General features: G+C 42.9%; 1 protein-coding gene across 2 annotated transcripts in view; it reads right to left on the bottom strand.

The window, feature by feature from the left end:
- spns2 (SPNS lysolipid transporter 2, sphingosine-1-phosphate) overlaps nucleotides 1–20,875 on the bottom strand; it is a 72,332-nt gene extending 51,457 nt beyond the window's left edge. For both annotated transcript variants that reach the window (XM_083986054.1, XM_083986053.1), the window contains exon 1: nucleotides 20,400–20,875. In XM_083986054.1, coding sequence (XP_083842180.1) covers nucleotides 20,400–20,634 — 235 coding nt within the window. In that variant the 5' untranslated portion in view covers nucleotides 20,635–20,875. The remainder of the gene's footprint in view (nucleotides 1–20,399) is intronic.
- Between the last annotated feature and the right edge of the window lie 6,221 nt (nucleotides 20,876–27,096).

Below are 27,096 nucleotides of genomic sequence, written 5' to 3'. Positions count from 1 at the left end.
AACAATTTCTATTGTAAACGACACTCTTTGCTAAACACATTTTCCAATATTGGTCTCCCACTGGCTCGTGTAAACAGCTCCAGCGACTGGAGTTGATTTTTAGTTTTACCAGATGACACTGCAAACGGCCCTGTGAAGTGGCTCCCAGCAGCCTCACAGACATACAACAAGAAACCGCAGGGGCTCTGATCCGTCTTACTGTACCCCTGGGAGGAAATGCACATGCTGTGCATGCCTGTAATGCCTTAATGAAGTGCATGGCACCTGGTGCGTGGCCAGAGGCAGGACAGGGGACACACATGAACAGCTGAATATGTGGTCAACAAAGCATTATGACTTGTGTTCAGTGTTCCTAGTGTGTAAAGCAAGATCAAGACATCTCATAAACGTTTTAACACATCTTTAACATCAGAAGATCAAGATCAGATGAGGAAAAAGACCAGAGAGTAACTTAGTGATAAATAAGCCTCTTTAAGGCTACATATAGTTTAATGCAGCAGTAAACAAGAAGCAACACATCTCATCAAATCTGCTCCTCTTGAGACCACCAGCTTAGAAAAATTTCAAAGACTTATTTTCTGATTCAGAAGAAATAAAATATTGCATTTCGATCCTCGGGATCCAGGCAGTCTAGATGCAACGTGATGAGCTCGGCGCTGTCTGACTCTCTGAAACAGGCAGGCTGGTCCTTGGGAATTGCAACATAGCTCATGAAAATGGAACAGCAGCATGACTAACATTTTAAAAAGCTGGCTGCCTCTGATCTGTCTGGCCCTTCTCTCTCTCCTCTGAGCCCTGCACACCAGTATAACCATGCACAGCCTGACCTCCAGACTAGTGCACCTCTGTAACTCGCAGAGATAACTCATGCATAATGCTCTTCTTGTCATCTCGGGAGGGTGATGAGGAGGAGGAAGATCACAGCCACGCAGGGAAATAACACAGCCACTTCAACTTAATAGAAGTTGCTGATTCTGCCCATTCTTGGCCGTGGCAACGCTTGTCTATTTGTCAACAGAGAGCCGCTGCTGCGTGCTTCAAAGGCGAGTTCAGGTTGTGTGACAGGGAGGAGAGGCATAGGTCAGATTCTTGTCATCTGAGTCAAACCACCTGCTCTCATTCTTACCCTACAGGCAGCATCCTTGTTCTGGCCGCTATATAGTCTCTCGACTCTTTTCACTTTCATAATGACTTGGCTTATGTTTGACAACGTTAACGACAATAATCTGAGTTGTCACACTTTGATCTGCTGCCTACATTAGCTCTGGTTTTATTGGTACAGTAGACCTGAATGTCTTGTTAGCAGTTCCAGTACGTGGTCAGAGGAAACAGTGCAGGATTAAGCAGGAAGTCTCTCAACACAGCTGGTGTTTCTGTGCAGGTGAGACTCAGGCATTGTCCTGCACAGGCTGGGATGAATCATGAAAACAGAATCTGACATTATACGTATGCGTCCTTTAATTCTTTGTCCAGAGGGAGCTGAGACATTTAGAAGTCACATTGACATCAGGTTGTCTTCCACACACCCAACAACAACCAGCACCACCACCACCACCCCGCCCTTCAGTCAGCCGGGCTGTCAGACGCCAATGACACTATTTAACACTGAACTGCACAACTGCAGATGTACTCTAATTGGCCCTAAAGACGTGTGCACACACACACACACACACACACACACACACACACACACACACACACACACACACACACACACACACACACACACACACACGCTCAGACACATAGAGCCTGCTGGGAGGGGGATTCCTATGCCAGATGGTGGAGCGTCCCTCCTGGACAGAGTCTGCATTTGTCTGAGCCACACCCGTCTACACTTACCACACAATTAGGAGACGATTAATAATGGTGGAGAAGGGGGAAATTTTATTTAGGCTACTGTAAGATCAGGAAAAAAAAAGGGGTGTGTGAGCTGTATAGAGCTGCACTCAACAAGATCATATTATCTATACTATAATCGTAATACTGTTTTATAAGAGGTTAATATTATAATAACAATATACATTACACACTACAGCAGCTACTGGTAAATGTGTATCCATTTATATAAGTGGTGGAGCTCAGACCAAAGCAGCAGGGTTTATTGTAGAGATTCAAGTGCAATTTATTTTATTAATTTTATTGTTTATTTGATGAGGACAGTGCACATTATGCACAATACATCACGTCATGTAAATGTGCCGGATTTAGCTCAAAGCTAATTTCCATCCGTATGGTCCTCACATTTAAAGATGGATAGACATACCATACAAAAGGATAATAATAGGAAGCTACCTGCATAAGTATATGAAAAAAACATAGTATTAGCAGCAGTTACAACAATAAGAAAACAGATAGCAACCTGCATAAGAGTGCAGCATTTATATCAGTAAAAGATAAGAAATAAGAAAACGGATAACAATGTTATCTGCATGAATATAAGAGAAAACTGAATATTAGCAGCAGATTCACAATAAAATTACAATACAGAAGAAGATACGGTAAGAAATAAGGGCTATACAGTAGTAATGAGTGGTATTGTATAATGAGCTGTGCTAATCTGTGAGGGATTACAGGCAACCAGCAGCTCAGTGTTTGTGTAGCAGTAGTGTATCACAGCTACAGTATCATCTCTGAAAATCAACCTCCATCCTTTTGATTTCTCTCCTTCACACCTGCCTCTGGCTTTCTGCTCTATCTTTCTTTTCTTTTCTTTTTTTATTCATTTATTTCTCCGTCAAACTGAGATTAATGTTTTTGGAACTTCTAGGGAAGAGGAATGTAGAAACCAAGCCTTAAATATATCGAGATTCGGTGATGTATCTGACGACGAAGAATCACCCAGACCTCCCACCACCCAAGCTGGCAGTGCCCACTTTAGTTGCCATGGCAATAATTCTGTACGGGCACTCAAAAGGGATAAAGGTCAAGAGACCACAAAGGAACTGAGCTTTCCAACTCTCCAAAATCACCTCTTTCCAAAAGCGTGTCGACTGCTGCTGATGGATCCAGAGTTTCGGCTTCAACAGGATCCATAAATACACACACACACACAGGTGATGATTACACAATGCCAGAAATACCTCGCGTGACACCATAGCAACAGTGAAAAGGGTGGTATTTTACATACATCTTATAGGTCACCACCACCACCACTGCCACATACCACATACTGTATACTGTAACCTCTCTCTGCAGATCCATTTAATCGCACAACGTTAACGAGTTCCTCAGGTCTTCCCAGGGGTCTGAGTGTATCTGTGCATGATGCCAGGTGAGAAGCATCGCAGGAATGTGGATCTTCCTGACTGCACACAACAACAAAACCACCACCACCAGCAGGTACTTCAATGTTCATTTCAGGTTAACAGCAACAGCACTCACACAGAAATGTACACTGACAGCTTCCTTGTGGGCCGCTCCCTCCCGTACACTCCCTTTGCTTACGAAAACACAACAAAAACATTATGATTAACCTAACCAGGAAATGATTCTATCAATCAATCCAGAGTTTCTTAATGTCATTCATCTCATATTCTGACTTTGAACGCAGAGCCGCCGCCCTTTTAGTGTTAATTTACGTACAGATCTTGTTTTGTGACGTGTAGCAGCACAGTCCAGACCCCCTTTTCAAGAATTTATTGTGATTCTCTGGACTGTACATGCTATGTAGCCTACGTATGTGGCTGCTGCTGTTGTTGCTCTACTGCAGTCAAAACACAGAGCTGACACAGAGTCGGGGGCCGGTGTGGAGGTGACACTTATTCCACCCTCTCATAAAGTCCGCCTTTATGACTTTTTTCACCGTAGCTTGAGAAGAAATGACTCAATTCGGTGAACGTTAACAAACCACAAATGCTACATTTAGAGCGATGAATGAATGGTGAATGATTATTCTCCAATATGAATAGTAGTTTCTTTCAGCCTTTGCTGTTTTCCACCAGTAGACTCGGATGTTTAATGGTGGAAAAGCACATGGTGAACTGGGATGTGAACCCCTCTATGTAAAAAAAAAAAACAATACATAATAATTATATCTAAAAAAAATGACATCACATGTTCTTTGCTTCAGCTCCTCTAGATGAGGTGTGAGTGTTAAGTCCTAAACAACATGATAGTGTGTGATGTTTTTGCAAGTCCAGCTTTTCATGCAGTGACGCAAGCTGCTGGCATTACTCCTCAGGGACCACCACACACACAGACACACACACACACGACGGAGCTCCACCATGCAGGTTTGGCAGAGGAGGACAGATTTCATATCAAATCCCCAACAGACACTCGCGGATCTCCGGCTCCTCTGCTTCTATTTCTGCTCCGAGAAACTAGGCTAAGAGGGAGAAAGAGAGAATAGAAAAAGAAGTCCAACATAACAGTGATTGGATGTTTGTGAGAGAGACAGAGGAGTCATAGGGAGCAAGAAGAGAAATAGGTGGTGGCTACGTTGGGTCATGGCAGGGCTGGATTGAATTTGTAAAGCATATGTTTCCATTGTTTATATATATAGGATATATATGTGTGTGTGTGTGTGTGTGTGTGTGTGTGTGTGTGTTCCCCTTTCCCCTGGTTTCACTGTGTGTGTGTGTCAGAGTGAGAGGGAGCCAATGGATGGAAGTCATTCATTCTGGCCAGAGTGTGGCAGGCCGCGGTGAGCCGCTCTGCTGATGTGGCCAGATCCTTCCACTCAGTTCCTGCAAAAAAGGGGGTGATTCCTTCTCATGTCACCCCAATCAGTATAAATAGTTTGGGAAAGGAAGAAGACAAGAGGAGAAAGTGTATCTGTTCTGGTTTCTCTTATAGCCAATTTCTGGATTTGAGTGTTATAAACAGTAGAAGAGACATTGCATGGAGAGAGAGCAACAGCAGGCTATGGGCTGCAGAGCGGCTCAGACTGCAGCGAGGAGAAAAGGTGACCACAAATATGCCCGACTGTGGCCGGCGGGCTCCTGACCGACTGCTCTCCTCCCTTGCAATGTGGCCGCAGTGGGCGGGGGAGAGCTTTTTCCATTCCACTTCCTTTCCCTGCCACACAGAAAGGAAACGTGCTGCAGATGTCTGGGAAACAGCGTAGAAGAGAGAGAAGCTGCCTGCACGGGGGAGAGAGGGAGGGAGGGAGGGCTGCAGAAGAGCCCTCTCCTCTCTACAAGAGGTGGATTCCCCCAATAAACTCAGCAAGAGGTGAGGAGTGCGACTGTGCTAGAAAGTTCAACGCCTGCTTCTTTATGGGTAGCAGTCAAAGTCACACAACCTCACCCAAAACCACTTGAACTGTACAGTGTGAGAAACACAAGTTAAGATTCGACTGAGGCTTCTGTGTGTAGGAAAAAAAACCTTCTCCATCTGAGAGCAGAGTCTGTCGAGCACTTTGTCGGTTTTTAGCCTGTTTTGTTTGTATCAGACATGTGCATGACGACATATTGTACATGCATGGCAGCACATTGACATCCTGCTGTTGGTTCGTACCCTACTGATCAACAGTTGGAAGCTGGCGATGAGCAGATATGAACGTAAACAAATCAGATTTGCAGATAGCCAATGTATTTACAAGAGACTTGTTTGCATGAAAACTCAGCAGGGTACAGTGACACCCAGCTAAGGTCACCACCACTGACGAAGAGGAAAGGAAACTTACACCTACACTAAAGCACATTAGGTCAAGAGTACCATGTTTTTTGTTTTTTGCTCATTTATTGCCATTTGTTTTTCATTCAGAGCCTTTTTGGAAAAGGGTGAGCTAAATAATTCTGGTAAAGCAAAAAACAAAGCATTGCTGTGCTGCTGTAACCTGGGTTGTGATGATTCAAAGTGCACTGGCAAAAAAAGAAAAAAGGATAAAAATGTAATAGATAATAGTTAATTCAATGACATATCAACAAATCATTTGCTCGTGGTGATATTAGTAGTAGTATGTTTATGATTAGAGTTCTTATCACTTGAACTGATAAGAGTTCAATGTTTTTGTTTCTGTCACTATGCAACTCAAGTCCAAAAATGTGTGTTGAAACCAAAAGTGTAACTGCGAGTAATTTCAGTTCTGTTTTTTGTATTTATTTAGCTGACTTTGGTGTGTTAATGCTATAATCAACAGGCAGTTAAAGACGTTCATCAGATAAAAACTGATGGTGAAAGTGAGCCATTAAAAAAGGGGTTTTCTCTGAGCTATAAAAAGTAGACTGCAACAAAAAGTCACAAAAAATGTACGCAATTCTCATTTTCGGTTTATTTTTGATGATGCTATAGCTGCCACCGACGCAGCCTGACAGTAAACCAAGATGAGTTCATTCAAATCAGAGCTGCAGCCAGTGAGTAAAGACGAACACTGTTGTTCCAGCAAAACAACCACTTTGACATTTGAGACACTCTTTCACTCTAATCTTCTAAATATGTGACTGGGGATGAATCAAATGAAAAAGCCAGTAGGTTTGCCAGCGTTACCACTTTGATTAAAAGTTTGTTTGTTTTTTTCCACCACTTAATTTTCTTTCACTAATCAAAAGCTTAAATTCAGCTGAAGGGGCTGTGGTGCATTAGTCCCAGCCAGCATGTGCTAAATATTTGATGGCAGAGGAGAGGATGCATAGTGAAGCATCCAGGGAGCAGACTGAACCTATAGCTCATTAATAATACATCCCGGTGGTAGCCCACTTGTTCGTATGAGATAATGCATTAGATGTATTGGAAAGAGAGATGCAGTGAGGCGAGGCAAAGGTATTTGAGATGAGATGAGACTGTTTTACTGGCAAGGGTTCTTCTCGCTCACACACACCGGCGTCTCTTAGGAATACCGAACGCCGGCGGTTGAACTCAACCTTGACACGAGGACCTGGAGGGGAGAGCGCTATTTTATGTGGAATTTTGAAAAGGATCCACGTTAACCAGAGAAAATCAGAGGCTTGGAGAGAGTTGGCCACAGAGTATATGAGAGAGGAGTAATACAGACATTGTCCCCTTTCTGCGCAAACCGCAAAAAAAAAAGAAATGCCCCGAGGGTTACATTCAGTTTGGATGACTCTCGTACCGTTTAAACATAATCACAGAAAACAGCCTCAGACCATATAAAAGGACTGCCCAGAATGATATAATGCCTTTTATACAATAGGCAGTGACACATCCTGAAGAATCTACTTGAAAGCAGCAATTAAGAGCAAAAATAATGAGCTGCCATGTTTTAAGACAGTTGGCATATTAACCAGAGGGTCAAACACCAGCAGTCTAACAGACACTCTACAACAGCGCTTTCAGCTAAATGTTAATATCAGCATGCTCAGAATGAATGCTTAACCATCTTAGATACAGTTGTAGCATGCTAACATTTGCTAATTAGCACCACGGTTCAAATTCAGGACATCAGTGTCTGCGAAATTTCATCACCTTTACTCTAAAAATACACAGGCAGCATAAACACCCCACTTATTACCCACAATGCTGTGCTCCTTCATAAAAATGTGGTGGATTACGTCAATGGAGGGGCAGAGGAGTTCACCTACATTACGTGTGTGTGTGTGTGTGTGTGTGTGTGTGTGGATGTTCGTGCAGGAATATGTGTGATTATCTGCGTGCATACGCAAACAACTAATACAGTAATCCCGGTGATTTTTACATAACAGTGTGGAGGATTAAAGTCATTATGTAGTGTTTTTTAATGAGATTTCATTTCTCCTCCCTCACTCCCACCCCCCGGTCTCTCTGTGGTTTTATGAGGATGAGAGGAATCTATTAGCTACACATCTTGCTTTATAATTATCATTAACTGTACGTACAGTCAGATGAGTTCACTTAATGACACAAATTTAGATAAGGCCTTTTTAATTTCTGAAAAGAAGAGAATTCTCAAATATTTTGATACATAAAGTAACATGTAGGCTACATCTCTGTGGTCTCTGCCTGACACCTGACTCATCTACTCCGTCTGACTTCAGCCTCAGTGTGACCGGTGATGCATAACGATAAGACGTCCAGAGGCCGTCAGACTCACTGTCTACACCTCAGTGCTTTTCTGCATACAGAGTGGGAAGAGACCCCAAGCCATGGCAAACAGAAGATTTTTATTTTCAGCTCAATTTAACAACAAACAGCTACGGTATTTTATCTGCATAATCGTAGTTATAGGCTCCACTAACTGATGAATTCAGCTGCATGGGCTCCAGCTGCTCCCATTTGGCGAATATCTGTGGCACTTTTGGGTTCATCAATACACAAATTAGGTTGTGAAGATGTTTTAGGAATACATAATTTAGGTAGAAGTTGGTTTAATTTGATCCAGCATTTTCTTATTTTCTTATAAATTAGTCAATATAAAAAAAGAGCAAAACAAAAAGCAATCTTTCAAATGCTCTGTTTGAACTGATAGGATGTAACTTTCTACTTCACTGCCGACAACCCAACATCTACCTCAAATCTATAATGATTGAAGTTTTTTTTTTTTTAATCTTCTGTCCTCCTCTTTAATTCTTATAAGACCTGCAGCCAGTCTGACATATAAAATGTTTTTATTGAAATACTGTCAAGTTGACCTCTCCACAGCTGATGTGCACACGTTTCCATGTTGTATAAAAGCAGCCACCCCATGCAGTATCTAACTTTAAGGTGGAAAGCCGCTGATTTACAACCCAATTTCATCCCGGTTATGTGGATACAGTTTAAGGCTGAGGCTGAGGTTCATCTTTCAATGTCTCATGAATTAGATATGCATCTCATTACTTCCTCTGCTGTTTCATCAAACACTCTATGAAACCCAAATTTTGTCTTTTTGCACAAACTTACAAAGAATAACCTCAGGTGTCGTTTGAATCCATTGTTGATCTCAAAGGGAAATTTTTACTTGATTAAAACTGTGTGACTGCAGTTTTATTAAAACTTTTCAGTTCTCCAGTTACCGAAAGTTGCCAGACTTTCGTTGCAATAATGAAAATGTGTTTAAGCTTATGGAGACTCCTTGGTAAGGTTTAGGGAATGGCCACTACTTTGAATATAGGGGGATTCGTCGTCATAGTTTCAATACCAAATAAAGGTCATGGAGCAGTCACAGATAAAAGTAATAATGTCAATTGGTTTCACATGGCATATGAAAAGCACTTGACCTATATCATTCCATCTCAGCCTCCTCCTATTGTTGTACATTATCACTTCCTGTCATTATAACTGCGGTCGGTCGATCAGTGATAAAACTAAATGACAGGTTGCAATAAGAGTCAGATTTCTCCATCATGAGGTGTGTCTGTGAGGTGAGCGTTTTGAGTTTTTGTTGGCATACGAAAACACACGGAGGCGTCTTCTTGATTCCTCTATAGCTTCCTCTACATACCAGGCATGTTTCATTAAAGAACAGCCCACATACCTGCAGCACAGTGCACATCCTCAGGGGCCTCCACACTTATCAGCCAGTCATTGAACTATATATATATATATAAGAAATATACACAACACAAGCCTTTTTTCTTTGTTGTGCTGCCTGCTTGCCCGTGATACTAACATCCACTGCAGTATACCGCTGCAGCCTCGTCCCAAAAACATCACCGAGCAAAACTACCATAGCATTTTATGCCACAACTACCACGTTCAGTTCGGCCAAATTGTATAATGCTACATGGTCAGTGTTATAAATACATGAGATCAAAATGTCATCTTTTTTGAAGTGGTGCGGTGACAGGCTGCCTGCAGAGTCCTACATTTAAACATGGACCAGTGAACATTATGGTGCTGAGGAATCAGAAGAATGCTGTGATAATCCACCCAACAGCTCCAACACTATACAACAAATACCTAAACTGCACCTGTCATTAGCATAAGCAAATTTTCCCACGGTGCAGGAACAAGAAAAAAAAAAAAAAAAAGTCTACTTGCCTGCTGATCAAGCTGTGCAGTGAAAAACTTTCCAGAATCCCAATGAGGCTGGGCTGATTGGGAAAGATAATCTGATGTTGCTAGATTTTGTGGCCCAACAATTCCCTGCAAGTTCAACTCGGGGCTGTATTTTCCTAACATTTTAGGTCTGAAAGAAGGAATCTGAAGATTTTCAGTTTAATTGCTCCTGTTTTGCGGTAGTTGTGTCTGTCCATGCATGTTTACATCCCTCAAAGCTGCAATTTTTTTCCACAGACAGCGTCAGATGGCTACTCAAACATGCACCGAGAAGTTTGTTTATTTCAGGCAAGTCAAGAGTTGATATTCCTGTGTTTATGATGCAAACGGGAGCTTCCGACTGCACGTGAACACACCGAGCACGTCAACTTGGGTCTTGCGCGAGACTCCGCGAAGACTTTGAATTAGATCTAGTTTTACAAACATGTCAGCTTGCTTGAAGTAAATTCACTTCTAGGTGCATGTTTGAGTAGCCATCTGACACTGTCCGTGGAAAAAAATTGCGGCTTTGAGGGATGTAAACAGCCTAAACAGCGAAACTTCAATCCGCTCCCATGCGGGAACAGACACAACTACCGCAAAACAGGAGCAATTAAACTGAAAATCTTCAGATTCCTTCTTTTAGACCTAAAATGTTATAGGAAAATACACCCCCGAGTTGAATTTGCCCCGGAATTGTCCTTTAAGTTTAATAGCTGCATGTGCACATAACGTATGTGTGTATACATGCTGCTACTGCGACAGCACTGACGTCTTGGAAAGACAAAACTAATGGCACACTCTTATGGGAATTCAACCCTAAGTGTGAACCTTTTACCACAGAAAAGCACACACAGGTTGCCAGTGTGTGTGTGTGTGTGTTAGCATGTGTGTGTGTGTAACAGAAACGTCCAAATCTTTGACTGAGATCAGTGCCCTCATTCAACCCCCGGCTCTTCTCACAAACACAGTAATGCATACACCAAACACAGTAATGAAAATCCAGCTGCAATCTCATCTGGCTCTGACAAAATGACAGATATCCACAAATGAAATCAAAAAAATCTGAAGCAAACACACACACACACACACACACACACACACACACACACACACACACACACACACACACACACACACACACACACACACACACACACACACACACACACACACACACACACACACACACACACACACACACACACACACAGGACCGTACCCTGCATGGTCCGGATTGGTGGATATAAAAGATTACATAATCCCTCTGCTGCCTGCCTCCGCTATTTACTCTATCAGATGTAAATGAAGGGGGGAAGATTACATTTCCCTCAAAAAAGGAAGGCTTTTCAAATATAGGGTTGCTGTAAATAAGCACTCTAAATATTATTTTAGCAGCTGTGGGAGCTTCCAGGGACTGAGAGCTAATATTACTGCAGCCAAGTCTGCTTTCACAACCACTGGGTGTAACTTTTTTTGTTGTTGTTGCTGTGAACAGGTCAATATTAGATTCCAATCCTCTCTTGAAAAAAAAACTTGTTAATGTGTCAGAGAAAAATCCAATTTCAGCAGCACGTCTCCGTCCGGACATTATGGTTTCATCACTTGTAACAAATTCCAAGCTGCTGTTGTGTTGATCAATATTCAGAGTCTCTCTCTCTGTGTGTGTGTGTGTGTGTGTGTTTCACAAGGATACAAAATAGATTGCATTTTCCTCCATTTCCATTTCTTCATCGCGTGTCAGTGATCTCTGCCAAAGCATCGGGACTCAGGGGAGTGTTTGAATTTGACCTTCACAACACACAAATTTGACTTGTTTGTATTGCTTTGTGTTTTTGTGTGTGTGTGTGTGTGTGTGTGTGTGTGTGTGTGTGTGTGTGTGTGTGTGTGTGTGTGTGTGTGTTGAAATGAATGTGAATGTCACTGTGTGTTTGGGGGTACTGGAGGACGGGGAAATTTACAGTGCAACAGTCTCAGCAGTGAAAAGGTCAGGCGTCTGACTTTAAAAAAGCTCTACGTGTTTTTGATTGTTTACTCTGAAAACGTCTCATATTGTTTTGTCAGAGTGAGACATTCACCTTTTTTTTTTTTTTTTTTTTTTTTTCGGCAACTCTGCTGCTCCAACATTTTTCTTGTCAAAAATTTGTTGTGAGAAGAATTCAGGGAGTTGGGAGGGAATTTTTTCCTATCACATATTTTTCAAGCAGGGATGAGCTGTTATTTGACAGTGTCAAACACTGCAAAGCGCTCAACACATCTTTATCTCTCCTCCTTCCTTCCTGCAATCTTGTCGACTGCCTCAACAGATACATTTGAGCTCTTTCTTCAGGTAAACACTCCAATCTTCTCAGATAATGAGACAGGAAGGGAGTGGCATAATTTTTTATTTAGAACGGGGTGGAAAGAGATTGGGAGAGAGCTAGCTAGCCCCCATGTGTTACAGATACTGTGTTTATCTCGGGGGCTGCAATCCCAAAGCAAACTGTTAACACCACTGTCACATCCTTATGTCCATAGACACTCCTCTGATGACAAAGGGGAGGCCAGTGATTATCAGTCTACCACTCAAAGATCAACGGGCACCTTTTGCAACCACTGTTTGTCTTTTACTGGTTGTGACCTATCAAGCTGCTGGAAGCTATAGATAAGAACAAATCAGACATTTGAATTTAAAAAAAAGGGCACAGTGCATTGAAAAGCCTGATCTTTTTAAATCCCAGGCAGTAGACATGTGCATTTTGTAAACAGGAGCCACACTGTTGCCTTAGGAGTCAGAGAGTTGGCTGTGGGTTACATCACCACATCTCTGTTTGCATTTTGGCAAATTTGAACCAATAACATTTTTTTAAGAAGATTCATAGATGTGTATTCATTCATATTCATGTGCATGTGACAAAGCATAAAACATGCTGAATCTAAAAATAGCCATATCATGAATATTCTGTGTGTTTAGATGTGAGTTATGACCCACAGAGCAACACAGATCACAGCTATTGGACTTTTTAAAGTACCTCAGTTGCCTGCATGAGCGGCTGCAGCTTAAACTACTGACTGTGCTGCAGAGTGGGGCCAAATCCACGGGCCAAGCTAAATAACGGCGGGATGTACCTGTCCCTTTCACCTCACACACACTGTGTCTTTGCCTGACATCTCTCCCTGCTCCTGCTCCTCGGCCCCTCCCACTCACTGTTTGAAAACCACTGGTCTATATACAGTAGACAAGAGTAAAAATATCTTCTCCAGAATGCAACACATGTAATGGCTTCATAGCTGCGATGAGTGATATAGGATGCAAGGTTGTTGGGCTGATGCCAGAATAACAGCTGTGTGTGTGGGAGGGAGGGAGGGAGGGAGAGTGGGAGTCAAAGAGTCAACCTAAAAAGTGACCAACAGCAGAGCCACGAAACACTCAGTACGTTTACATGCACAGCTTAATCGGGCTATGCTCAAAATTCGATTTTGGCGTCTAATCGGACTTCTGTCCTTGTCCCAGTTTACATGCAACAGAGAAAGTCGAATAACTGACGGGAACGTGTCCTCCTCCTCGACACCAGGTGGCGATATGCGTCGTATCAGCGGGTTAATACGGCCCCTTTTCCGGCATTTTCGAACAACAGAGAGATGGTTAATCGTTACAGCTTTGTTCATCTCATACGTAATGTGTGGGTTATTTATTGTGCAGAAAAGGTGCACCCCATCCCATGCGCACGTGTTGTCTAGTTAAACTCCGATTAAGGCGTATACTGTGCATGCCGGAGAAAGTCGAATTCCAATAGCGTTATCTGGGTGTTGGAGAACTCGGATATAAGTCGGACTAACGCGTTTACATGCACTCAGTTGTCCAGTTATAGTCGGATTAAGGCAATAATTCGGCTTTTTTCAAGCGTCATGTAAACGTACTGAGTGTGTTCATAGCTGGTGGGTCACAGGGTGAAGGCTGCTGAGAGGGAAGTGTGTCTACTCCGTGGTAAAAATCTGGAGTAGCCACATGAAAGGGTCTGAACTGGCAGAGGAAGGAGCTCCGTCTAATTCCATCGGTTACTATTACAGACGTCGGCTAAATCAGAGCCTAAAGAACACACAGACTGTTTTCTCACAGCAGCAGGAATGGCACGCTAGGATATAGACACAGAAAGATTAGTGGGATATCTGTGGGAAACCTGTCTGGAAAAGTCCATTCGGACGGATATGTGTAATTGTAAAAGCCTGGCTTCACATTAACATCTGGTGAATAGGGTCAATATTATATTTTGCTATCAAGCGTGTTTTTTTGTAAAATGCTGAATTGTAGTAAAAAAAAAAAAAAAAGAAAGAAAGAAAGAAGAAAAGAAAAGGAAAACATGCTGCGGTGACGATTCTGTCTTTCAAAGAGCCGCAATTCTTATTGTACAGAACAATTTGTCTAATTCAAAACAGCTCGACATCAGATGGAAAAAGCACGGGGAAGAAAGAGGCAGCAACCCTATAAAGTAAATTACTAGAGGCCTCTCCATCGTTTTAATGCCTCTGCTGTTGTTCGGGGACCTTTAATGTGAACGCTATAAAACAAGGAAGGGTGAGGCAACCAACAGCTAAACCCCAAAGCGACTCGAGCAACGGCCCACACAACCTTTCCTACAGTTTAGCCGTGAGAAGACACTTCCTGTGTGTCAAACCCTGACATATTCCTCATGTTAGGCCACACAGCAGCTACATACAGACTAGAGACACTGTACACTTAAATGGTCACTCGGTGATTCCCTTATCCACTTTCGCAATTGTGATTTATTTCTGATTTGATCTCCCCTGCAGCAGCAGCAGCAGCATCCCCTACTACGCGGTCTTCACTTCTCTGTGGAACTGAAAGTATAAGAGTGCACATTCCTCTGACCCAGAAACAGCTCCGTCAGATGTCACATTTCTGGGAAAACGGGTAGGGGACAGAAAAATGAGTGAAGGATTTACCCTGTGGCTGCTTTAAGGGGAAATACTAACAGGGAGGAATGCCTCAGGTCTATGTGGACAGTGATAAAGAGCGGCCACAATGGAACTGGACAAAGCTAACGAGAATTAATCTGCATAGCCTGTCGGACTGGATGGATCGCTACATCTTTATGACTGGGTAACAAAGAGCTTGTCTTAAGAGGATTATTACGGCACAGTCATCTGTGTCTATAAGCAAGATGCCAAAAGTTCACATGCAAGGGTCTCACACTCTATTATTTTGGGGGGGGGGGGGTATTCCTGGAATGACAGCTTGACTGAGACAACTCATCTTGAAGAAGCTTTAATCTGCAGCTCCCCGGCACTTCTGCTCAGCACAGATTAGGCTGCATGCAGTCGGCACCCCACAACCTGTGCCTCTGCTGCTGGCGGAGGTGACTTTGGGTGCACACACACAGGGGGGTGGCGGCTGGAGCTAACGCAGATCAGGGTTTATTTACTTACGAAGCAAATAACTTTAAGTGCTGAGTGTCTGCCTCACATATCCTCATATTCTCTGCAAAAAAAAAAACACTTAATCCCCCTACTATATGATAAGCTGTCGAGGAGCTTGGACTGTCTGTCTGCTGTGGGACTTCTGAGGCACCAACACCGGGATTTAAGGTTTCAAAAGCCGCACCTCAAATTAAATTAAATGCAGCGGTCCCTCTAAATCTCAGAGCTCTTATATGCACTCTGAAAAGCAAATGGAATATAAGTGGCTGTGGGTGAAACGGCTGCCTCAGAAAGGCCAGACACAAGTCACCCAGACAGGGCATCGTAACTCATCCAGCTGCTGCACCGTCCTGCACTCCAATCTTGGTATGGTTGGATCTTCATCTCATTTCCCTGCATGCTGCTGCACTGAAATGCAATGAGCAGTAAATGACAAATCCTTCAATGTCTTTGTGTGAATCCGAAACAGTCAAAAAAGAAGCACACTCTCCTCTTCTGCAGGACTCAGCAGCGCTCTACATCAGTGCCTGAACAGCTGAGCTTCAAGTCCAGTTCACTGCTGAATGCTGCTATTCACACCCTCCTTCTCCTCAGCACCAATGAAACTTAATCGTAGCGGTCTTTTCTCTGCCTGTTCACACTATAGGATTTGGCTCATATACAGTAAGTGTGTCTGATGAAAAAAAGCCCGTCCCCGCCAATTCCACAACACAAGAAATATGGAAACTGCTGAAATTTGAACCTGAACCGCCTGTAACCCTTTGATGATCCTGAGCCGAACACACAACACACCACCACCACATGACATCAGTGAAACAGATATTGAAAATGCATTTTTAAAAGGAGTGGAAAGAGGAGATTAAGGGGGATGGAAAAGTTAAAAAGTTCACGTTTTAACTTGATTACATCACAGTAGGTTTCATTCCCGGACGGAAGAGCAACTCTGTGTTTAAAGTGTCATTACATTTGGTTGGTTGGTTCACTGTTTCACTGTTGAGTTTATTTGTTAGTGACTGGTATGGAGCCATACTAACTACAATACCATACTAACTAACTAACTACACAGCGGCTTCAATCTCACATAATGATTTTGTTTTGAAGCCTTGGCTCCTCACAAAGCAGTGGGATTAAGTCTTGTATAAAACATATTGGCACTAAATCAATCAAACCCTAAACAAAACAACCTCCCCATAAAAGGAGACATTGTGATCTCTCTTCTTTTGTGGCTCTTCTAATACCATCATCTTGGACAAGTCGACTTTTAAAAACCATAAAATGCAGTTTTGTATGTGCTGTTTGTTGTGTTTATACATGTGTGTGTGTGTGTGTGGCTTCACCTCTGCCATGAGGGATTAACAGAAAGATCCAAGTCTTTCTTTTGCGTTGCCGGGTGCAATTTTCCCATCATTGTAGTGGAGCAGAATAGCCTCGGTGTCAGGAATGGTCACCCTCTGTCTCTGTGACAATGCTTTAGTGATCGGCACACACTACAGTAATGGCTGATGGGTACAAAGACCTTTTGACGTTGGAGGGGAGGTGGGGGCAACAGCATCGCTCAGGCTCAGAGACGCCTGCATGCATTCTGTGTCCACTTCCCTCTCTGACTGACTGACCGACCGACCGCCACTGCAGCAGCCTGCCCCTCCCCTCGCAACGCCCCTCTCTCATTCAGCCCCTCTTGAAATGGTGGGGTAGTGTCTATTCTAATGTGTGTGGGTGGGCGTGGGCTCACTCTCGTTTAATTGACAGTAAGATCTATGAGTTTGGGTACCTGCTACTGGAGAGGGTTTGAATGAGAAGCAAGAAGTCACGTGGATAGGAGCAAAAAAAAGAGGGAATGAAAAGTAGAGAAACTGATCTTTAATTCCAGGTAAAACTATCTAATCAGTAGGGGTGTGCCAAAAAATCGATTAATCGCAATTCTCATTTAATATGATTCAGAATTGATATAAAATGTCCCAAAATCGAATTTAAAATAAAAAAATGAAACAAATCTGCTGGCTGTCGGCTTCCCTTTCCTTAGAATTTAAAAGGCAGCATGTTTACAGTAACTGCACTATTCTTTTAAATAAAGAGGCACTTTTAATTGTGTTACTTAAGCAATATGTGATATTGCTTTTATGCAACAGTTTCAACAATTCCATCTAAGCATGGATGAATGTTTAAAACTCAATAAATGTGAAAAAGACACTTGAGTCATTCTGTCTTGCAAAGCGGACTGGAGTAGATCATGAGGATCCTTAGTTTGCACACCGATAGACTGAAGCAGAAATCATTATGAATCAAATCGTTTTGAATCGAAAATCGATTTTGAATAGAATCGTAGCCCCAAAAATCTGAATCAATCTAATCGTGAGATAGTAAAAACTTCCCACCCCTATACTAATCAGCTCATAAATTGCAAAGGAAACACCAACGTTGAAGCCACATGTCGTGTTTTTACACTAACTAATATAACAACAACAACAGTGCAGTAATACAATGAATACATCTCTGGAGCAGAATACACACACCACTACTGTGCTACAGTACCAACACAGATGCTGCTGCTGCTTCCACCTAATTACTGCTGCAATGTAGCTCACACAGCAGGAGAGAGAGAGAGAAAGAGGAGAGGAGAAAGGCTTAAAGAGAGAGATAGGAGGAGATGGAGGCAGCAGGGAGAACGGCAGATCAGCTCGTATAGCTACTGTATGTATTAGTTTTGTTGGATGCGCATGGTCGCCGTTCCCCTATTCTGCGTGAGCGTATCACGCACATGCTGCCCCATGCATAATGCAAGAGAGTCCAGTAGCGTTCAGGTGGCAAGAAAGAATGGGGAGGGAAAGGGAGAGAAGCCCCCCGCCCGCCCATCCACCTCTTCATCCACCCCCACCTCTGCACCACATGCACTGAGCGCATGCAGCTAGTCTCTCTCTCCCCACGAGGGTTTTAGCCGGGGCTGCTGCACCAACAAACGCCCCCTCCTCCTCCTCCTCCTCCTCCTCCTCCTCCTCCTCCTCCTCCTCTTGCCCCAACCCCAACCCCTGCACCCCCCCACCATCTCCCTCTTTCCACTTTCTCCTCCTGTCACAGCACAGCGGGCGCACAACCAAACGTCCAGCAAAGTTAACAGCTTTGCAGACGAGGATTTTCTCCCCTTGCTTGCTGTTCATGAGATATTGTAAAGAGCCGGGGCAGATTACGTACAGAGGCTGGATCATCATGGAAAGGAGAGGACAGTGGAGAGAATAGAGTTTTTTTTCTTTCTCCAAGCCCCCTTAATGAGGGGTTTCCTCTGATCAAAGCGTGAGGAGGTGTAGGCTACGCAGACAGGAGTTACAAATCGCTGCTTTAGTTTAGAGGGAGGCTGACTGACTCAGCCATGATTGAGGATGAGGATGTGGCTTTTATCTGCTGTGACTGAGTGGTGCTTGATGATGCTGAGATTAGATATGCCAGTTGCCACCACTGTACTGTACATCAACACATTCTTGGTGTGGCTTATATGTTGAGTGGCCAAAGCTTAGATGTAAACTGTAATGATTGTTCACCAGTTTCCTTCCTGTGGGGCATTGACTCCTTATAAGTTGACGGACTGGACCTGAACCCTTCAGGACGATGAGCCACAGGCATGTGGCTACTTCACTCTACACATTTTTTTCTGTTTGTATTGGCCACTCCTTTCTGCCAGAGGCCACAGAGGCAAATTAAACCCCTCTTTTTTTTCTTTTTTGACTGATAAATCACTTTTAGAAATATTACTGTCTAATAATTATAATAATGGGCGACAAAGATTTTCAAGTAGACTTCTATTGTGTGATTTTATCATGGAAGTACCCTATAACTCATTGAGTGTATCAATAGAAACTTACACTTTAAGCAGGAAAGCATGTCTTTGTACAGAGGAGCCTCTTGGCATGAACACACTTCCCTGCATTCTCCATGCTGCAGCAATATCTTTAACCCATTCAGTGCCGCAGACCAATCTCCAATGATGAGCCCACGATCCACAGATACCAACTACTGGTGAAAGTAAGATAAGGATAAAATGGCTACATGGTCCAATCTGATCAATCTTTTCATGCCATTTTATACACAGTACATTAAGAGTTTGTGTATACAATTTTTTTTCTCCTTTACCATAATAATCAGAGTTGAAATTAAATCAAATTTCTACCCTCTTGATACCCACACAGGAACATGTGGTAAAATTAACACCAAACACTTTTCTACTAACAATTCATCTTAATAATCATTTGTTTCAATTTTACAAATCATAAAAATCATTCTAATTTATCTTTATCTTTAACATCTATACTTATTCATATCAGCCACAATCATATAACATGTCAGATCCATATACAAACTCCTTTTACACACCAACACCACACCTGCACACTGTATTCAGTTTTTACTAAAAGAAATAAAACCATTTTCTGGTTCTTCTCAGCTACAGTGAGGAGGATTAACAGCACATGCCCTCATCCCAGCATCACACAGCCGAGTGGAGGTTGGACTCAGTCGCTCCCAGAAACAGCGAGGATCTAATGAGTGATCCCTCACAATGATACGCTCCCTCTATCTCCCTCTCTCTCTCTCTGCAGTACTATAGCTGAAACTGGTGGGACTGATTAGCTCACATGTAACACAACACACACACAGACACACACACACTGTCACACATACACACACACATACACAGTGTAAAAGCATGCATGCAGTCATGAAGGGTGACTGATGGACAGTTGATCGTCCTTTAACTGATCAATCAGCAATCACACCGGCCACGCGTAAAAACCATTCATGTCCAGCATTGTGTGTAGTGATAGTCTATCTGTTTGATTGAATTACAGCACACACACACAGTCTACAACCGTGTAAAGAAAAAAATACCCCACACACACACATCTAACAGCCTTGTGGTTTAGCAGATTGTCCACTGCGCCTTCATGGGCAAGTCCATTGTTCCGCCCGCCTTCAGCTGAGGTGAGCCGCTCCAAGCAGCAATTAGTGCATCTACAGTAAAAATCACTCCAGCAAATAAAGAGAAAGAAAGCTGCGCGACTCTCTCTTTCTCCCTCTGCTCGGATTTATGAAATAAAACACATTCAGAAGATATTATCTCAGAAAGAAAGAAAGAGAGAAATGACTTGTCTTACCGGCTACAGTGTATCTATCCATGTAATTCAGGACGTTTCCAAAACTGAGGATACCGGCGGCAGCAGCCGGTGAGCGGCATCTGAGCAGCGCGGCTCGGAATTTCTGCCCGGGTTTGCACGGGTGGAGATCCGGGTTGGATTTCAGTCCTACCGGACTCATGCTGCCCGACAGCGTGCGCACCTCATCCGAACTGCTGCAGCCTTCAATCTCGCATCCATCGCTCTCCACGCACATTTTCTGGCACGAAAGATCCAGCGCAAAAACACAGAAAGAAGAGAGAAAGAAAAGAGATAGATAGAGAGATAATAAAAAAGCTGAGAGGAAAACAGTTGAACAAGGAGCAGCAAAGACTGGCTCAGCGGCGCTCTGTGATTTCGGTGTAAATTAGTCGCGGTGAAACTGCTGTCTCAAGTGTTGAAGCGCAGGAGCCGCTCTTGTCGGGAACATATTTCTCTACCAGTGTGAGCTGACGGACGAGCTGAGCGCTCCTTAGTTTTTTTTTTCTTTTTTTTCTCCTCTGAGGACCAAGTGCTTACAGCGGAGGGGGTGTGACCTGCAGTAAAACTCCTCCTCCCTCCGAAGAGCAGCAGCGAATGATGGGGCGCACCTGATCTATATTCAGTGCGAGGCCAATTGCAAGTAGTGGAACCTGTGTTTTAGGAGCTGGCAGTGTTTAGGTGGGTGGGTGTGACTTTATTATTTTGTGCATGCGTTTATTTTTGTTTTATTTATTCTCATCCGTCATATTAATCAGGGAGCAATGGCTGCTGACTGGAAAAATATTACTATTATTACTACTGTATTACCATAGGCTGATAGAAGTAGGTCACTAAAGTGTGTTGCTTAGACACATTTAGAGATGGGAGGAAGCTCAATCGCCTCTAGTCCGCTTTTATTTTTAGCAAAGGGTCCTAAATACATGGCTGGAATTATTAGTAGGTTTATATGTCCCCTTCCCTCCCTATAAATACAAAATGCCAAGTTTTATTGATTTAATATAGATCCCCACACACTGTCGCACTGACTGTCATTGCTTTTCTAATCAAAGACTCCATGCTTGGGGCTAGGGGCTTTTTCATTTAATATTAAATGTAACTTGATATTGCATCATTAAAAAACAGCTACACTGCAGAAGCTTATGTGGAGCAGAGTGCAATTAAAAGTCAAAGGAGACACATAACAAATAATTACAAAACAATAATTCCTATTTTCTTTCTTTTCTTTTTTTAGAGGCAGTGGTCACTTGCCAAATGTGCCAAGAGTTTCAGTGCAGTTATTTTTGATGAATCCAAAACTTCCAGTGAGCTTGTTATTTTATAATCAAATATCATCACATATCATCAGACATACCAGATGATTTAGAAAACAACCAGTCTGAAAAATCAAACCCTGCTGCAACAAAATGACTGTGACACATGAGAGGGATCCTTTTATATTTATGCAATGTGTTCATATAGCATGTAGTGTATAATTGCATGTTGTTATTTTATTATTTTCTGTGGTGAAAATGAAGGAAATCCCCTAATTTTAGTTTTTTAACAACATAATAACTGAGAGGTAGGCTATAATATCCAACCTTCTGTGGTTTGCAGCATCCGTGGAGGAGATGTGCTCAGCGTGTCGACTGATAGCTGCTGGGAAATTCCTGCGATGACTTGGAGTCCTCAGCAAACACTGACTTCACGTTGAGAAAGACGTAATTTTAGAGTGGTTTTCTACTTTTATCTGTTAGATGTAGAGTTGGTTCTCAGGGCAAATGTCAACCACCTGTGTGAACCCGAGCTTCATATCAGTCTCTCTCTTTTTGCTCATCTGCCAGGTTTCCTGCATTGTAGGCTACACATCTGGAAGATGTTTACACCAAAGACAACAGTAGTTATTTTTCACTAGCCAGAATAGCAGATCCAGTAAACCACAGATTTTTCACTCTGACCCAGTTCTGGCTGAAGTTTGTCCTAAATTATTAAAAAAAAAAAGAGTAACAGAGTAAACCTGTTGTCTACGAGCCCCTAATTTGACCATTTTTTGACTATTTATAAGTCATGTTTGCTTTTAAACTTTTTTTTCTTCCTTTTTTTTACTGCAATAGATCCTCATGGCACTACTGAGCTGTCCAGGGCACAGTGGTCAACGGGGAATAAAACTGGAGGAATCCTACTGTTGGACGTGTTTGTCTGTGGTTTTCCAAGTGGTTACAGAATAAACCGAGAAAAAAAAAATCATCCGGTTCGGTTAAGAAAAGATGAACACAAAGCAAACTGGCAGCGTCCGGACAGTTTCAGCAACTACACAGTACCATCTCCCAACTTCACCACATAGTCTACAGCAGGACATCCACAGTGAAATCCTGAAATGACTGCAGTCTTTTTTTGCTTTCCTAATTTTTAATTTGACTCCCATTATTATCAATATTTACCATGACCTTTACAACAAAAGCTGCGGAAGAAGCTGATGATGTCCTGAACCACTGCACATCTTGTCTTGGTATTTAAAAAATGTTAAGCCTATTGTCAATGCAATTACGTCTCAAGAAATGAGCCGCTGACATGATAATGATAATGGTGATGATGGCAGAGATGACGGAGATCCTAGAGGAGTTACATGGCCTGTTTCTGAATGCTCTCTGTGCCATCTGTGCTCTGTCAGAAAGGAGCTGAAATATCTCCAGCTAATTGTGTGCTATGATTGACTGTATGCCACAGAAAGTGGAGTGTAAATGGGATTTTATTTGTTTGAACCAGATTTACTAATGGGATTTTTTTGTCTTTTTTCTTTCTTTTTTTTTAAAGAAAGGTGAGAGGACAAGCTGAGATGTTGATTTAACGTGAGTGGAGAGTTCAGCGTGTGTGACAGGTGGGCATGCAGAGAGGGCAGTCCTGACAAGTTTAGTCTGATTTTGCTGAAAGCCAAAGGCGACACCGGCCAATATATAAGCTCTTTATATGATGAACTGTGCTGAAGTTGCTGCTGAAGCTTTATTCTACATCACTGACATATGATTATGAAGCATACAGAGATGGAACAAGATGTTTCTCTTTATTTAGACAAGTGAATGTCTAAACAATGTCTGGATGGGGGGAGGGAGGGTGGATATGTAGAGGACGAGGGAGGATGAATCCTGGCATCAGTTGGCGAGAAGGCTGGACGCCTGCTTGGCTCTGCTGTGCCGGCGTTTGGCATTGACGACAAGGGTATCAGAGTTGAGGTCTGAATGCATTCACTTGCACTGAGTTGACCTGTATTGTTTTATTCAGGGCTGCTGGAATGAGAAAGCTCTGCTCGGAAAAACCTAAAAAGCCTGCCGAGTGCCGATGCATTTGTTTTGCAGAGATACTTTCGGACCAATTATCCACTTATACTGCCCAACAACTTTGATGTCTGAAAATCCGCTCTGTTTGAATTTGGAAAGTATGATGCAAAAACAGCGGCATGCAGCCTGGCAGGCTCTGCAGAAAATGATCAAGTGATACTGACAAGAATTGCTTTTGTAATGTAATGCTGCACACACACACTGACATCCAGGAAAGGAGGATGCAAGAAAAGAGAAGAGGGCCAAACCAGCCAGTGGTCTGATGTTGAGGCTGACGGAGGAAGCCCCATGCAGTCAACAGTTGTTCCTGTCTCCCTCTCTGGAGCCCCCACCTCCCCTCTCTTCCCCTCCCTCTTTCTTTTGGGATGTGCTTGATATGCTGCTCATGTCTGTGGGATCCTGTGTGTTTTTCCATCTTGCAGCAGAGTGGCTCGGTGGACCTGCATGGACCTATCTATCTCTGGCATTATTCTACCATGTGGCCCGGAGCCACTGAGTCACTGCCCCAGCTTTTCCTTCCTGTCTCTCTCTCTCCGCTCAGGGCCAAGCCTCCAGTGCAGGATGGGAGATAACCTGCTAATCGCTACGAGCCAGGAGCCCACAGGATGATAATGCTGACGCGTCGTGCGTCCTAACATGTGTCTGCCAGTAAAGTTTAAATGCCCCACTGACACGTGTGTCTATCAGCTGTAGCTCGGGTACACATGTCTCCACCTCTTTTGGCTGACGAAGTTCACACGAATCCTCAGTGTGCACAGCATGTTCCTCTTGGTTTTTCTGGCAGAAAGTTAACAGTGATAAAATAAACTGTTCAGTTGAATTACTGCTTGTCATTATTGTATAATTTTCTGAATAAACACAATAATCCATCACATGGTTCATCTCCTACACTCTTATAATTCTTCCACAAGCTGTGGAGTGTGGAGTGCATTTTATTATTTAAAATGTATGAGGAAGATTTTTAATTTATGTAGACATCAATTCTTATTCTATATCTTTTAATTTCCCTCTGTCAACTATATGAAAAAAGAAAAACAAAGCACAAGCAATTAAAGTAATCAAGGAATTTGTCCAACTCAGTAATTACACTACAATCTGTGTTTTTCTCCCATTGTTTCTTCGACCAGCCAAGTTTACATACAGTTAAATAGACACGTTTCCTTTTCCTCAACCGAGAACCAGGTGTCCCAGTTTCCTTGAGAACACTATGTACTGTATATGTTCAAGATCCTCCTCGTGTTTGTCAAGAAAAAACAACCATTTTGTGCTGTCTGGTCAAGTTTGACAAGTCCAATATATGTCACGTTCGTATTCTAGTAGATGGTGACATTTCTGGTTTCTTTCATCAGGTATAGAGGCTGAAACTGGACAAGTCAAAAGAGCAAGTCCAACAATAGATTCCTTGAGATCTATGGCTGTTTCACTGAGTCACTTCTCTGGCCTCCATTTCAGTTCATCAAACTAAACTCGATTGTATTCTTGGAAGAGAAATGTTCTAGTTCATTTCTGTTTGATCCATGTCATCAATTCATACAACTGGTAGAACTGGTTGGCTCAGATCAGGCAATGAAGCATCTAACTGGATTCATTCCACACAGGCCAGTAAGTACAGAAGAGTGTCCATTCATTTGTAACAAGTGTAACCGATACTATTGACATGGCTTCACTTTTATTTGACTGATACTGTCATGTCAAATTGCCTAAATATTTGCATGTGCTGCCCCAACAAGAGTCCTTGTTAAAGGGATAGTTCACTCAAAATTCAAATTGCACTCATTATCTACTCACCCTCATGTCGACTAAGGGCTGGGAGAAGTTTCAGAGTTATCTGTGCCTTCTCTGAGTTACAGCGGGGCTCCGTGCAGCACTGCATGTCCATATGATAGTTGCAAATGGATACCACTTTTCTTCTTAACAAAAAGACACACCAAAAAACATCCAAATACCTCCATGCTGCTCGTATGTAATGTCTGTCTATTGAAGCCCGAAATGCGAAATTGTTCAGAAAAAAATTAAATAAGTCTAATGCAAATCGCACGAGATTTGGACGGACCAGGAAGAGGAGCTTCCGCTACAAACAAGCTTGAAATATAGACTTATTTAATTTTTTTTGGAACAATTTCGCATTTCGGGGCTTCAATACAAGACGGACATTACATACGAGCAGCATGGAGGTATTTGGATGTTTTTTGGTGTGTCTTTTTGTTACGAAGAAAAGTGGTATCCATTTGCAACCGTTACATGGACATGCACTGCTACGCCGAGACCCCCTGTAACTCAGAGAAGGCACAGATAACTCTGAAACTTCTCCCAGCCCTTAGTCGACATGAGGGTGAGTAGATAATGAGTGCAGTTTGAATTTTGGGTGAACTATTCTTTTAAGACAATGGCTGTTATCATTAACATGTTTGCAAGTAACTGGGACTTTCAGCAGTGAGAGCATGCTGCCTTCACTGACCGTCTGGACTCCTCCGGACCACCCTACATCCGCTCTCTTTACATACATTTGTTTTTGGAGCCGGAGACGTCTCGGCTCTGGTGGATGTCGAGGTGTGGGCTCTGCCATTCTGACCTTTTCTCATCCGCTGTGACCTCTTGACCTCTGGACTGTCTGTGCCTGACAGTAGCTTGCTAGAGCTAATACCTCACTTCCACCCCCCCCCCACCCCTCTCCTGCAGTGCACAGTCAAACTCAAGCAACAGACTGTCTGGTGGAGTGGAGAAGCAGCTGAGGATTTGAATAGATCTGGACGGATGTCTCCGCTCCATGGTCGTATTATCTTGGGGGGGCTATACGCTGTACAAAGAAGCAGCAGGAGGCAGAGAGAGATAGTGCAGCAACTAAATATAGTGTTCAGTGGCAGAGATGGCGTCTTCTATCTGCTCATTTAATTATTTATTCAACAGCTCCATCCAAGCTGGACGACTTGGTCCTGGGTCATCAGTCTCAGTAGTTGATCTGTCTGGGAGGTAAAAACCAGCTCTGACTCCACCGTCGGCCTCAATGTCATCATGTTGATGGTTTTTGTTCGAGTAATTCCCCTTAAACTGCATTTTGTTTCATGCAGCTGAAAAACTCACATCAAGCTCTGCCTAATTGGAGAAATTTGAGCTACTATGTGGCCGAGACTATAACTTGCAGATCTGCCTGGTGCTGCGGCTCATATTTATAGGCTGCATGGTTCTTTGTAATTACCCCATTGCCATAGCTGTGTCTGTGAATCAGTTCTCTCCAGCCCAGTGGCCAGCAAGCCTCCGAAACAGGAATGCTAAATACATAGGACCAGAATGTGCATATGCCATTATAGGGCAAACCTCGGATTTGGCTGCATTTCCGTTGCAGTCCACATTTGCGTTCCCTGCTCCAGACAAAGTCACAGCCCATG

Source organism: Trachurus trachurus (genome assembly GCF_905171665.1).
Source record: "Trachurus trachurus genome assembly, chromosome: 14".
NCBI classification, from domain to species: domain Eukaryota; kingdom Metazoa; phylum Chordata; class Actinopteri; order Carangiformes; family Carangidae; genus Trachurus; species Trachurus trachurus.
The sequence above is the reverse complement of the archived record's forward strand: the minus strand, read 5'-3'. Positions and strand labels throughout refer to the sequence as shown.